Source organism: Ischnura elegans, chromosome 5, assembly GCF_921293095.1.
Source record: "Ischnura elegans chromosome 5, ioIscEleg1.1, whole genome shotgun sequence".
Taxonomy (NCBI): domain Eukaryota; kingdom Metazoa; phylum Arthropoda; class Insecta; order Odonata; family Coenagrionidae; genus Ischnura; species Ischnura elegans.
Genome location: NC_060250.1, coordinates 5,521,877 through 5,537,607, shown reverse-complemented (window position 1 = coordinate 5,537,607; position 15,731 = coordinate 5,521,877). Strand labels below are relative to the sequence as shown.

Sequence of the window (15,731 nt, the reverse complement as noted above, 5' to 3'; positions counted from 1 at the left end):
TTCCCTAACATTCTACCCTCTAACATCATTTTCAGCATCCCTTCCCCGCTAAGCACTAACTCCATCCATACCTTCTGTCTCATCCGTATCTCATCTAAAAGCTGCCTCCCCTCACCCACCATGTCCAGCACTTCGTCGTCCCTTTTCCTCTCCGTCCATTTCAGCTTCTCCATTCTTCTCCACACCCACATCTCGAATGCCTCCAATCTCCTCTCGCCTTCTTTCCTGAGTGTCCACGTTTCCGCACCGTAGAGAGCTACACTCCAGATCAAACTCTTCACTAACCTTTTCTTTAAACTCTTACATAACGATCCTCTCAGAAGCTCCTTTCTATTCATGAACGCCTGCTTTGATAACGCAATTAGTTTCCTGGTGTTCTTACTACTGTATCCGTTTTCCTCTAAATAGCAGCCTAAATAGTTGAATTGCTCTACTTGCTCAAGTTTTTCCCCATCTACTTTTATCCCAAGTCTCACATTCCTCGCTCGCGATGCATTACAAAACAGCATAACCTTAGTTTTCTTATGATTAATCCTCATCCCATACTCCTCGCAACGCTCGTATAACGCATCCACTAGAGCCTGAAGCCCCCTCGCTGACTGGCTAATCAACGCCTGATCATATGCGAATCTCACTAATTTGAACATCATTCCTCCCACTTTTATTCCAGCTTCTAACTCATCCCACGCTTCCCATACCATCTCTTCAGCGTGCACGTTAAAGAGCAGCGGCGATAAAGGACAGCCTTGCCTCACACCTCGGCCAATGCTTGCCCACCCAGATTCTCCGTCCGCTACCCTCACTTGCGCAGTCTGGGCCATAAACAGATTACGAACCAGTCGTCTATCCCTCCAATCTACACCTATTGTCTCGAGAATATCCATTAACTTAGCTCAGTTCACCCTATCAAACGCTTTCTCAAAAATCACGAAACACGCATTTACGTCCTGGTCATATTCTAGGGTCCTCTCCACGAGGGACATCATTATTGCTATTGCATCACGAGTTGACTTCCCTTTTCTGAAACCAAACTGATTTTCGCCCAAGTACTCGTTTGCCCTCGCCTCCATTCGTCTGTTCAATATCCTCAGCACCACTTTCGCCGCATACGATATTAGGTTGATAGTCATATAATCTCCGCATTCCACAGCTTTCTTCTTTTTCGGCAGCGGATTTAAAACCGTCTTCACGAAATCCTCCGGCCAAAATCCCTCCTCATAGATCCTGCGTACTAGTTCGAAAAACCTTTTCTTACTATCCTTCCCTAGATTCTTCAGAAGCTCACACGGGATATTGTCCACGCCTACTGCTTTCCTAGCCTTCAAATCACGAAGTGCTCTCTCGATTTCTGAATCTAAGATCCCCGGCCCAAGATTATTCTCCTCCACTTCACTTCACGATTTCTTTTTACTCTAATTCCCTTCTAAACTGTGATAATATAACAGATGCATTATTTTAATTTTTAAGAGCTCATAGCTCAATTTATTCTTGCAATAGAAAAAGTAGATGCCTCCGTGATACATTTTACTCCTGATATTTTAATTTCTTTCCTATTCCTATACCTCCAAGATTATTAAAACAAAAAATTGAGATGATACTCTTTCATTTGAATGAGAAAAAAATTGAATCTCTTCGAGCGATGCCCGTTTGAAGTTCATTTAGGAAGAGATTTTCAACAATAAAAAGTACCATAACTTTTTATTGTTCAGAATGGATTTTCACGAAGTAAAGCCAGAAACAATCGAGTTAAGAGATTTTCAATTTCTAGACACACTGACGGATTGGCACAATTAATAGACTTATTATAATATACTCCTTGCATGTATTTCTAACGGTTGGGCCGAATCCCGCTAGTGAAAAACGTTTAAATAATCTTTAAAAACTTATTTACTTAATACTAAGATAAACGTGCCCATTACGAAATCATCGAACTAAACATTTCAGCTGATTCTGAGTGTTGTAATAATGATTTGATAAAAGATTCCTTACGATGTTTTAATCATCAAAATTATCAATAAATAAATTACATTAAATCCATAGTATTAAGAGTCTTCCGCAATTAGCTATAAACCGTACTATCATGATGATGCAACGACAATTTCAGAGGAGAGGTATCAGAAAAAAGAAAATTTTCTCCGTGAAAAAATTAACTTAGCAAGAATCTAAATGGCTGTGAACGAACAGCAAACTGCCGCAAATGTGGTGAATAGGATTGGAGTTGTATTCTCCTCCAGCTGTATTGATGTCTACTTGCGTGATACCCGTGTCGCTTGTCATCCCTTCTTTGTCTCCTTGCTTTGTACATAAACAATTTGTGCCAATCACTGGGGAGAAAAGTGCGTCGATAACGTAAAGAGCGTCGCACTGCGCAGGCGCAAAGAGCAACGAAACATTGTCTTGAGTTGGCTCCTCGGTTGCTAACGCTACCAGTGTGACGCCAATTTCTCTTTTGCATTGAAGTGGACAAATAGCGGCCTTAAAAAAGGCGACTGCGATAATGCTCACGAAATAAATTTCACGCTAATTAAAAATCAGACATACCTTACGCTAATTTCTCCGTTGGTTTACCCACGTTTCCCGCTATTCATTTTTATGAATACTGCCATGGTCCCCCATAGGCTCTCTGATGTCACACCAAGTGCTCAATTCTTTTAGTGTATTTTTCTTTTTCAACGTAAACTGTCTTTAAATGTGATTCTCTCTTTCCTTTAATAGGCGCGCAGAGGGAGCAGCATATTCGGTAAAACGGGGGCTTCGAGTGTGGTGAAGACGCCTTCAAAGATAGGCGGTCGGTCATGTCGCAGGGCATGTACTATTGGGGGCAGGAGAAGGAGCCTGTGGACCCCGAACAGACGTTTATCGAGTTCTCGGCCAAGCCAACGGCCGCGTCATCGGCCGTAGTGCAGGAGGGGGAGGAGGGCGGGGGAGAGGAGCCGCCCCTGCCCGCCCCGCCCCCTTCCCTCCCCTCCACCGGCATTCGGCCGCCCGTGGCCGCCGTGCCGCGCCGCGTGCAGCAACTGCAGCAGCAGAGCTACCTGGCCGCGCCTTCCCTGCACCCCGTCGCCTCCGCCTGCAGCATGGCCAGCGAGAGCGTGGCCGGAGAAGCGGCCACGCTCGACGAGGACGAGGCCCGCGGAGGCTGGGGCAACAAACTCGACTTCCTCTTCTCTTGCATCTCCGTGTCCGTGGGCCTCGGAAACATCTGGCGATTCCCTTACCTCTGCTACAAGAACGGAGGCGGTGAGTACACTCATCCCAATTAGCGTGTGCTGCTGCGCGCGGAGGAATTAAAAACATTATACTCTTTTTCATTTATACGGTGATTACTTTGCCCATCATCACAGAAAAATGTGTCGCTTATCTTATTACCTGTGTCGGAAATGGAAATACAGTAAAGTTCTATGCGTCGGCACTCGTGTGTGTGTGTCGTCGTTTGATTCGTTTCATGTGTGTCTGAAAATGACTGCATTGCATGAGGGACTCTAGAAATGGTAGACCGTATTCTACAAAGTAATAATCAGCCCATCATAAAAATCCGGAAATTCCACTAGTACAATATTTGTGTTCCTGCTTCGATGGGTGCATTGCCTCTCGGCCGTACTGATATCATCACCTTCGTCACCATGCTACCTCGCGAGCCGCCTTAGTGAACGCATAGCGGGGGTGCAAGTAAATTAGTCGTTTAAATATAGGAAGAGCGCGTGGCAATGATCCATTAGCCTTTTATTGTTCCGGAGAAAGAAGCGAATTCCTTTATATCCATCCGTACGGCCTAATACCTCTCTTATACGTAGATCACCTCCGTCTGGCCTGGAAATTAAGTGAGGTTCTAAGCGCCGCCGTAAGGAACACAGGGAAAACTTTAGTTTACACTGAAATATTTGCGAAAGAGCTCGATAGATCTGTAAAGGTACATGGCTGACAAAATTTCGATGAGGCATTGATTTTGGAATAGAGTTAGTTGACTTATCGCACCTTCTTCGCGGTGGATGCCATCGGCTGCAGAAGTCCAATGTTTAGCCTAGCTCCCATTTCCCACGGCCATTCGGCACTAGATGTGGGACAGTTGTGGGGATAATAAGAGCACTAAGTCAGGGTCGGTGACAACGCTTTACCCTCCCTCCCCTCGCCCCAACGTGCTTCTACGTCCACGCACTGCCCCGCGCGGCGCCCAGAGAGGCGTGTGGCGGGGGGTGTTGCGTTAGTGAAACGTAAAAGAAGAAGGCGCACTTTGGAGTGATTCGACTATCGCCGATTTTCACCAAGCATCCACTCAAAGTCCTTCATTAATCCGCTTCACTCATCTCCGCAGATACGGAGGAGACCACGCGGTGAAATAGCCGAGGAGTTGATGTTTTATTTAAAAAAAACTTCATAAATTCCGCACAACTTTTCACCTGGTAATTCTTGTCAGTTTCAAACCTCTCTTGTCACTCCCATGGAAGTGCGCCCCCATGTCTGAGAGAGGGTCGTAGAGGGGGAGGATGTGGAATGGTTGACGAGGCCATTGGGAGTGTGGGGGTGTAGGGAGGGCATGTGACCAAATGTATTCTAGGAGGGAGAGAGGGTCACTCATTTAGCACATGACTATCGAACACCTTTGCATATACTTTCGCATGAGTGTCAAAGTGAAATCCAACTTAGCACCTTTGATAAGCGTACGTAAAACCCCCACTTTTACATCAATCACGCGATCAAAGTTTAATGAGTGATTAGGGGAAACCGTTTTTGTCACCACCGGTTAAATGCATTAGCAGCACCCGGAGAAGAACCCAATTTCTTGAATTGAGGCGCCGCACAGTGGGCGGAAATCGGAAAAAGCCGGACAAAATTACAAAATGGCTTTTTTTGAGTTATAAACTTGAAACTTCGAAGGTATACTCAAAAATGATTGAAGTTTATTGATATGTACTTCATTTGACATAGATCCTACCCGTTACTGAGATACAGAGGCTCAAACGTGAGCAAATTTCCATAGAAACGCCCGTCTTCAATTTTCTCAGAAAATCTTCCAAAGTAAGTGAATGGTGAAGTTATGGGTGGATTCTTGCCGAATAAAAAACCACATAATCTGTTAGCATGGTGTTTTTTCTTTAATTTTCCGTAATCTTAAAGAATACAGCCCATAAATTCTTACCGTGCAGTAACAAAATGGCGGATACTGTTTTTCGACAAAGTTTTACATTTAGGTAGAGTTTCAAATAGGTTTTCGGCAAGGTCGCGCAGAGTAACTTATATGAGAGCATTGTTTGAAGATTTCTTGAGGTTTTTATGCAGTTTTCTTTGAAATAAGTTTGCGTCGCCGGAAATTACATTGATTTTTCGATCGCGCGGCAGGGTTCTTCTCCGCGCGTCGGGAGTTGGATTAGCCGCGCCGCGGTAAGGTTATTGAAGCTGTATGGGTTTTAACGCTCAACATTCACCGTTTTTATGTTTTGCTTCAAGACACCGATTCTCAAATGGTCTATGGTGAAGACAGTGGAGGTTTTTCATGCGATGTACTTGCACGTTTCATCGAAGTTCATTTCGTTATCTTTGGATACGATCGAAGACCATGCTTCTATTAAAAGCGTTCAAGCCTCGACAAAGTGAGTTGTTTTCCTGGGACTCATACAAAAAGACCTACCAGAAAGATACCAGCTGAAACCCTTATACCTTCTTCAATCACCGATCCCTGACCCTCAGGATTCTAATTTCGAAAACGGTCGTTTTATGACACCCTGGAGTGGGGCCTTGGCCGTCTTAACGGAGGTATTTCCATGGGAACGAAAAAATGAACGATTTTTGTGCCGCTTCAAAAATTGGCTCGCTGAATCCATAACATTTCCGGAATATGCTTTGCATTTCTTTCTCAAGACTTCTACGGGAGTTGGTATTTTTGTAAAAATCTATTTCTTTCAAATTTATTGAATAAATCTATTCCACATTTAGCTTTACGTTACAAAATTCATACGTACCGACGGATCAATATTGACATAAATGGCGTGAATAAATTATTTTGCGACAACGTTGCGCTTGATAAAGGAAACTTACCCATGCGGGACTCGAACCCGACACTTCTTTGACAGGCGAGCATTTTACCCCGCCGCCACCCAAGTCGGCAAATTGAACAAATAACGAACTGCAAAAAGCGTCATTAAATCTAATGTTTTACTCTTGAGATGAAGAGAATAATGTTCAAGGAGATGGCTAATAATGCAGTGTTCAGTGATTTAACATTACTAATCATGTACATAGATTACTGATGGCAACTAAATAATCAAAATTTTATGGACGAAAATTATGGATCGCGTGACAATCTCATGTTCTGCACCTACAGTAAGCACTAGAAAGTTGTTGAAGCAGATACGATGAAGACAGGGTAGTTTAGGTAGACAATTCCACGGGAACTTCTAGATATTTTAAAACGTGTATCATACCCTCATTTCTACTTTGACTGTGGTGAAGGAAAGTTAAGTTCTCATGAGTGCGCAGAATTTGTGAAAGTGATTTCAATTTGCTTGTGGAGCGTAGAAATTTCAAACTTCCACTTGCCTGAAAGTAAGTTTTTGAACAAATCCCCGAACATCTTTTTCAAAATAGTTATTTTAATTTATATTATCAATTTTTGCTGAAAATTTTCTTAGCATTCCTTTCCTAACTAAAATAAATTAAAATTTAAATTATCAAATGCCACTGTTTAAATTCCAAGCGATACGACATATCCAATATGCATTCAGAAAATCATATGTGGCAGTGCAGCGTACACAAACCAACAGAATATTTATCGATATCAGGTGAACGATATTTTTACATCCCCTAAGTTATTCATACCCGACGCTATTGCACCGCAGATTTAGAACCCCATGATTCAGCTGTCCTTCAGTGTGTTGCAAACTAAAAACTATCGTTTTTCTTAATTTCGAAATGACTATACTTCCCTGTAGGATAATAAATTATATGGGTTTTAAGATTAAGAAAAAATTAGGAAAATAAGGTAAGCAATGTAAGCATTTCTTTTCCGTTGATCATGGTCAGTAGTAAACAGAACTTGATCGTGTAAAATCCAGAATTGAAATCATTAAGGCCATCCACCTGCCTTTCGATATAGGTAATGTCTTTCTGATTTTGTAACTTCTTTTGTCTCTTTTTTTTCCCCTAAAGCGGATGGGATGACAAAATCGTGTCGACGTCGGCAGTGGATTTTCCCAGATAGTGAAATTGTAAAGCCTATATGTGAGAAGTGCCTCCGATGCAATTTAAATTCTTTATCAAAAGTTTAGAGATAAATGTAATTAACCAAGAGAAAGTGGAAACTTCAGTCGTTACCTGTAGCGCCTTTGTTACCTGCTGCTTTTTAATCAAACTAAGAGATACAAGGGAACTCATGACTAGGAATTTATCTGAAGCATCCACTTGTTGCCACATTTGCTTATATTGAGAGTGGCCCGAACTTCCATCAAAACCGTACTTAGAGATTAATCTGTAGTTCACTACACATTTTAATTTTTGAGAGGAGGAAGTGGTGGCTAAGCAGGCTATTGTTCCCAATATGGTGTGGTTCAGTGGTGCTTGAAGGTATACTTCGCACATGGTCTCAGTTATTTTAATTCCTTCGTTATAAGCTGTCTTTTTTTGCTATCGCTATTCAATCATAACTGGGATACAATTCGTGTCCATGGCTTAAAGCTGTCCTACGAAAAGACCGATGTTGACGCTTGGTCAAATCAGAGGCAATCATCAATGCAGTGCCTCTTCCACTGTCATCTCAGGGTGGACCTTTTCACTCGTCCTCCACTTTGAAAGAACTCTCTTAGCCCGAGTAGGGGTCGTAGATGTTATTTCTGCAATTAGGTGAGCTGCTGCAGTGTCTCCCCTCTCTCTCAAACTCACAGATGCCGTGAGAGCAAGCTCAGCAGTAGAAGCAGTAGTTTTTAAAGTTTGAATTTTCTTCTGCGTGATCTAACACATTAGGTGCGACATTTTTTTGGCCGCCCTGGAATGCCTGGCAAATATAATATGAATTTTGTAGCATTAAGCTACAGGGGGAATTTTATTTAGTCAATCAAATTGAGAGGAATAGATTTTTACAAAAATACAATACTCAACCGGCTGTCGTTGAAGTATCGGGAAAGTGATGCATGACAAATTCTGGAAATGTTATAGAGTCAGCGAGCCAACTTTTGTATCGACACAAAAATCATTCATTATATCGAGAACTCTCTACCCATTTCTTAAGGTATGGCCATAGAATGCGTTTTGTCAGGAAGTCATTGAGAAATTTCAGAGCATCAGGGCCTTGTCTTGAATTCAGCCTCCGCGATAAATAATGGAGCAAATATTTTTTACCGAGTGAATGATTTTTTTACCAATTCCAATATTATTTTGTAGATATCAAGTCATGTAATAATGTGAGGTGGCATTTTCTATGGAATGGTGGATGGAGCCTATGTAAAATTTAGAAATAATAAATTTGTCAAACCTATGGTTATCCAATGCCCTAATGCGTACATGGGGAGGAACGCATGGTAAACGTGTAAAGACATGAAAATCTGTACGTCAAAGTAGAACTGAGGGTATGATGCACATTTTAAAAAAGCTAGAAGTTCCCATGGAAATACCTCCGTTAAGACGGCCAAGGCCCCACTCCAGGGTGTCATAAAACGACCGTTTTCGAAATTAGAATCCTGAGGGTCAGGGATCGGTGATTGAAGAAGGTATAAGGGTTTCAGCTGGTATCTTTCTGGTAGGTCTTTTTGTATGAGTCCCAGGAAAACAACTCACTTTGTCGAGGCTTGAACGCTTTTAATAGAAGCATGGTCTTCGATCGTATCCAAAGATAACGAAATGAACTTCGATGAAACGTGCAAGTACATCGCATGAAAAACCTCCACTGTCTTCACCATAGACCATTTGAGAATCGGTGTCTTGAAGCAAAACATAAAAACGGTGAATGTTGAGCGTTAAAACCCATACAGCTTCAATAACCTTACCGCGGCGCGGCTAATCCAACTCCCGACGCGCGGAGAAGAACCCTGCCGCGCGATCGAAAAATCAATGTAATTTCCGGCGACGCAAACTTATTTCAAAGAAAACTGCATAAAAACCTCAAGAAATCTTCAAACAATGCTCTCATATAAGTTACTCTGCGCGACCTTGCCGAAAACCTATTTGAAACTCTACCTAAATGTAAAACTTTGTCGAAAAACAGTATCCGCCATTTTGTTACTGCACGGTAAGAATTTATGGGCTGTATTCTTTAAGATTACGGAAAATTAAAGAAAAAACACCATGCTAACAGATTATGTGGTTTTTTATTCGGCAAGAATCCACCCATAACTTCACCATTCACTTACTTTGGAAGATTTTCTGAGAAAATTGAAGACGGGCGTTTCTATGGAAATTTGCTCACGTTTGAGCCTCTGTATCTCAGTAACGGGTAGGATCTATGTCAAATGAAGTACATATCAATAAACTTCAATCATTTTTGAGTATACCTGCGAAGTTTCAAGTTTATAACTCAAAAAAAGCCATTTTGTAATTTTGTCCGGCTTTTTCCGATTTCCGCCCACTGTGCGCCGTAGCGAAGTCTTCCCGCACTGCAATCCTCCGAGATAGATATAAGTATCATACTTATCATAGTAAGGAAAACTACCATCCCCACTTACACTTGGACTACGGCCCACGGGGAATACGCTCATTCCAATGGTATTCATTCAATTTCGTTTCAAATACTTAAGTACTTGGGAAAGCATTGGTATTCTTTAAGACGGAAATTGGCGCAACTAATACCAGAAAACAATGAAAAGTTTCGTCATTTCGACAGTAGCATATTCTTAAGGAAGAGTTCGAGAAATATAGACAATGATAAATATTCACACGGTTTTTTTATGGGCCGCGCATTAAACGCTTCGTCAACGACCACGTGATAACTATGACATCCAGTGTAGATACAGAAAATTACGGCACTAAGTGACGTTATACAAGAAAATGCTCCCCGTAAGGACGTACACAAAACAGACCTACTAGTTTCAAAACAGATGACTATCGGAATTCGGGTGTTCCGGCTACGTCTCCTCTCCTCCCCTCCCCACCCTCTTCAATATTGTATTTTTAAACATCGCCTTCGCTTGCTCTTCGCCTTCGAAACCCTTCTTTCAGTTGGACGCGGAGGCGAGCATCTGAGTTAGTTGCGACAACAGCCTCCTTCCATGCCAACGCGATTCCATTCTAAAATAAAAGATTGCGCACCTGACAGATCGCGCGAACGCCAAAGCAGTGGCCAAGGGCGGTGGGACTCACCAAGCCTCCATTCCATCCCCGTCTCTCCACGCGCACGAATGGCTCCTCCGAATCGAATGCGAAGAGGACCAACTGGGGACCTATTCTTTCACACGCTCCAATCCAAATGGGTCGCAAAGTGAATTCTCATGGTGAACCAATCAACCATCTAGTTGGCATATTATATAGCGGGACCTTCTTGTCTAAGAATAATTCATCTGTACGGAATGTAAAGAGGCCAGTAGATAATCGTGGGCGAATACATGGTCATATATTAGCAGGATCCTGCGTTGCAAGTCATTGTAAATGCCAAAACGAGTGGCAGGCCATTGCTGACGGTGAGCAATGGCCGAATATACAGGAATGAAACAATTTCAATACGTAGTATCTATTAATTCATGCTCTGAATTCTTGACGCTTGATATCTTTGGAGTGAAGTTGCGAGAAAGAATGTTGCTATGAGAAATAAATATTTGGTCAACCAGTGTATCAGGATCAGGCCCAGACGGAGGCACAGTTTCGGAAGGAAAGTATAATTTTTAATTTGCTTAAAAATAAGCGGTGGTTAAATGTACATATTTCCTCTATTTTTCACTAAAAGGACTGAGGAAAAAATTATCTAAAGGGGCTATTAAATCAAAGCCGAGATTGAAAGAATTCAGTGGATGGAAGGGAAAGATGGGTTTCAGCGGAAAAACCTTCCGAGTACAGCGTATTCTCCTGTAGGAAAAAGTTGCCGTTGGTGACGTGAAGTACTGTTTCATGTATTCGTTAAGGATGGAACTTTAGTTGATGGAAGGAGTCGCTCGCAAGGACAAAAACAATAACGAAACACGTGACATCCGTGACCAAGGCCGAGGAGAAGCGGTGACCCGTTCGGCATGAGCTCGTGACGTCATTAATTCATTTGGGGAAAAGGCCGTCGATTTTTCGTTGCGAATTCCTCGAGAAGCAGGCGATGGATCGGAAAACGTATCTTTATCGTTCATAGTCAGTCACAATCCGCAATTAAAACGAAATTTGGTAAACGAGGTGATGATATTTTCCCCCGCCCAGCTGATTCAAATCTTCACTGAACCCCCACCCTTTTGGTCCAGAGAATAACTGCTAAGTTGTCCCTTATCACGCACGTGTCGAGAGGCGACAGCGCCGTCGTCGTGAGCACGGAAGGTCCCTGGGAAGCAAAAGCACGTCCTCGAATCAGCACACAAAATTAGTTAAAAGTTAATCCACACGGGAGTTGGTGGAGGAGTTTAGTAGATGGATTGAAAATCTAAGTCAGTCGCGCATAACTAACTTAAGTCCCGACCCATCTCATGAGGAAATACTCGAAAGTGACACGTGAGCGCTGAAACTTGTCATTTATTCTGTACTACCTTTGTCGGGATAGTACTCGGATGGCGTTGCATATACATATATCCCAATACGGCACGCGAGTACCGGCTCACCTAAGTCTCCACTTCCACAGGAACGGTTATTTCCATCGGGCCATCATTGTCGTCTCCAGCATTGAACGATTCATTTGAAGACCCAAAAGCTCTCCGACAGGGTGGTTTCCTATTATTTTTTTACTGCCTAAATCGAAAGATTATTTATTACTCCTGGAGTACGTATTTTACGCTTTTAGATTTTTAAATGACGATATCTTATTCGCGATTACATGAAAAGTGAAAATTTTCAAGCAAGTATGAATGCTGGGAAAGGCACGTGTGACGTCATTCTGGTTCCGGCTTCCGCCGTGTGAGGCCACCTTGGTGCGAGGCTATCTACATAATACCCCGAAAGCCGCCTAAAAGGCGTGTGGTAGGGGGTTTTAGGACACCAGCCGTTTACAGCAAAAAAAAAATGAAGGGCTCTAAGTTGGGACTAGCGTTTATTAAAGTCCTTTATGGTTCGGGAGGAAAACGAATTCCCATATCTATCCGTTCGGCAAAACATCTCTCTTAATTTATCGCTTCTATCGGACCTGGAAATACAGTGTGGCTCTAATGTTATGTTCTCTGTGTCGCTCTTAAAGATATCCATTCTCAATTGTTCAAGCAATGTAAGCCTAGCGCGCAGCCTCCGAGTCTCCAGCGGCTCCCAGCCTAATTCGCTTAACATATGGGTAACACTGTCTGTACGCCCGTAGCAGTTTTTGACGAAACGCGCAGCCTTCCTTTGTATTTTATTCAGTTAGCGGATTAAGTATTTCTGCACCGGATCCCATACGCTCGCTGCATATTCAAGGTGCGGTCGGACGATAGTCGGAACGAAGGAAACTTTCCGACCTAAAGGCAGTTTTAATAGGTGATTATTAACAGATGTTTCCCTGAGCTCTGTGCCTCATGCATGCATTGGTAATCTCAGACGATGTAAAACTCCTATCTACTCGCATAGAAACTAGATCCCTGTGACATCACGTGGAATGGCATCGCATGGACGCCAATCTGGCCTTTTTCAAAAGCAGTTAAAATTGACCATTACCATTCATCTAAACTGGGATTTATAAAACCAAATAATTTGTATATTATGAACACACTAAAGGTGGGTAATGAATCGCATTCAATGCCTTTCGTTTTCTTTGATGAAGGAAACTACCCTGTTGTGATCACTTTCATTCGGAAATACAGAACAGCCTCCGTGGTCGGAGTTTACCAAGTAAGACGTTGTGCATTATTTACTAATATCTGACCAATTTATCGAACCACGCATTGGACCGCGAGTTAGTTCGCAAACTGATATTGAAGTTACTCTTTTCGGGAAAATCTGCGTCAATAAGAGCGCCTTCAGAGAGGGTCCCCATTCCCATTGGTCCCCATTCATGAGATGGAGAGAGTTAGAAGGCCCAGGCAGCACTTCTTTCAGAAGCATTTCATTGAGAGAAGCTGCGAAAACCTCCAGAAAACACAATGCTGGTGAAGTTGCGTTCGTGCGGGGGGTGGGGCACGCCCCTGAAATCGGCGACCACCCGCGGTACGAAGAAGAGAGAGAGCGGAAACGAGGACACGATGGCGGGTTACACTCCCGAGGGCCGGCTCTCTAAGGTCCTAAGAGACCCTTGCACCTCGGAAGGGGAAGGAGGCGATGAGACTCCTCCAGGGAGAGCGAGGATAGGGAAATGCCAACGTCATTGGGCCAACACTAGCAAATCCATACTTGATGCTTCTACGGAAAGGAGAGATTTCCCTATGAAGAAGAGAAACCCAACGATTTTCCGTGGATGGTATGGAAAGAGACGCTGATGTGACGAGTAAGGAGGCCGTTCTTCGATCCCTCCCCTTTCTCTCGAGCCATCCGCCGCCAAACGGCCTTTTCGCAGATGATGAGCAAACGAACTCATGAAGCACTGGAAAATTCATCATCAGTATTTCCAGGCACCACAAAAAATGGCCCCAGAGATCTGAATAGTGAGATATGTGTCTGTGGTCTATCTTTCTTTAAAAGTCGTCACCGTGGGGCAAATACACGCAAGTGATTTACCTTTTCAGCACATAAACGGACACAACCGTAAAGACATCAAGAAGAGAATTGCGTTAGCAAAGGAGGCGTTCGTGAACAGGAAGAGCTGATGAGAGGATCGTCAACTAAGGGTTTAAAGAAAAAACTAGAGAAGAGTTTGATTTGGAGAGTAGAGCTTTACGGTGCAGAAACATGGACACTTAGAAAGGAGGACGAGAGAAGACTGGAGGCGCTCGAGATGTGGATGTAAGGGGGAGAATGAAGAAGGTGAAGTTGGTGGATAGGAGGAGAAAATACGAAGCGCTAGAATTAGTGGGCAAGGAAGCTTCCAGATGACCCACGGAGGAGACGAGAGAATTTGGACGGAGGGAGTACTCAGCAGGGAGGGGATGTTGAAAACCGTGTTAGAGGGAAGAATGGCTGGATGGTGGGCCAGAGAGAGAGAGGAAGAAAGTAGCATTAATGGACGCAACGAAAGCGAATAGGCGTGGCTGTGAACAGGAGAGAGGCGGCCCAAGTGATTCTCAAGACTTTCAGTGCGGGTGTAAATGTGGAGTTCATATTCAATGGCGAAGCTAATGTTTCGCTAATTTCATGTTTGTAAGGCAGATTACCGCACAATGAAGTTTATCATATTTCTGCGAAAAAAAAACATTTTTCCTAAAAAATGTCTAGACTTCTTAAGCAGTCTCTAGCCACAGCTTATGATATTACTAAGGAAACCCAAAACACAAATAGTTTATTCCTTTTGATGCCTTACTCTAAAGTTATTTTTCGCGAAATATTATTGATTTCGATCACAAAAAAAGCATTTGAGAGCAACCAATAAAGATTTTTAGGCCACCCTAAATTACGATGGACTCAAATATAATGTATAATACATATTAATTTTTTTCCTAAAAATAACCATTGAAATATTTTCTTGAATTGTGAAACTAACTTCCATCTGAATAGTTGTTTTCCAACTATGGCACCCGCGAAAGACAGACAACCATTAAAACAATATGTAACAAACGCGGCATCGCTTTCGCTGCCTCTTGTTCCCTACACCCGTTGGAAGGAAGTCGGGTAAGTGCATTCGCGTGTATCTAGGGGCTGAGGGTGCCGAGGAGTTTCTGACAAAAGTAACTTGATTATTTCCATTCCGTAGTCATAAAGGGAAATTTTTTGGTCGCAGTGACGACAGTACAACATATAGCTGTTGATTAGCAGCTGAACTGAAATATATGGATACCAAGTTTTTTATACCTTCTCATAGTTTTGCATTCCATCAATTGATCGAAATAATCAATACCCCCCATGAAACATTTATATTTTACAACTGATTCCGGTTTTGATCTCGCTACCCCGCGTTGATTGAGTACGTCAAGAAATCGACTACCAAACTCGGTGCTAATCACGCTTGTCTTGCCATTTGAGCATGCAAACCCCTTTTCGTTCCAGCAGTGTGTAACTGTAACCTCACCTCTCATCTTCATTTTTATTGATTGCGCAACTGGAGGGTAGGTAACCTTTTCTGTTGACTCTCAGAGTTCCGGTACTACAATATATTTTATCATGTAGGAGTTCTTCCGCTAGTTTTACGCTTGTATAGAAGTTATCGAGAAGATACTACACAGAATGTCCAATTCCCATGAACGCTTCCAATAATTTTTTAACTACTTTGTTAACGTGCCCTAAAACACCGACCTCTGTATCTCCCCATCCTGTGTAAATTATCATCCAAAGCACTACCGAACCCAGATGGTTGTGTCATCATATAAATTTTTTATACCATACCAATGACGTTTTCCAGGCATATATAGGCGAAATACTAGGCGCCTCCATCAAAAAACCATTGACTCATCTAGTCTCACTTCTTTGTCGGGAGAGTCGATTTTGGCTATATTTTATGGAAAATATCAATAAGTGGTCGTATTTTATGGAGACGGTCCTGGAAAGCAGGCTCATATTCGAATTGGCACGGTTGATGCAGAAAGGCAACATTATGGCACGGTTGGTGCAGCTTTAGGTGGTGCATTCAAAGATCT

General features: G+C 42.7%; 1 protein-coding gene across 1 annotated transcript in view; it reads left to right on the top strand.

Moving 5' to 3' along the window:
* LOC124158458 (sodium- and chloride-dependent GABA transporter 1-like) overlaps positions 1-15,731 on the top strand; it is a 93,769-nt gene that overhangs the window by 32,496 nt on the left and 45,542 nt on the right. Inside the window, exon 2 of the mRNA XM_046533552.1 lies at positions 2,716-3,240. Within this exon, the coding sequence (XP_046389508.1) occupies positions 2,796-3,240 (445 nt within the window). The 5' untranslated portion in view covers positions 2,716-2,795. The remainder of the gene's footprint in view (positions 1-2,715; positions 3,241-15,731) is intronic.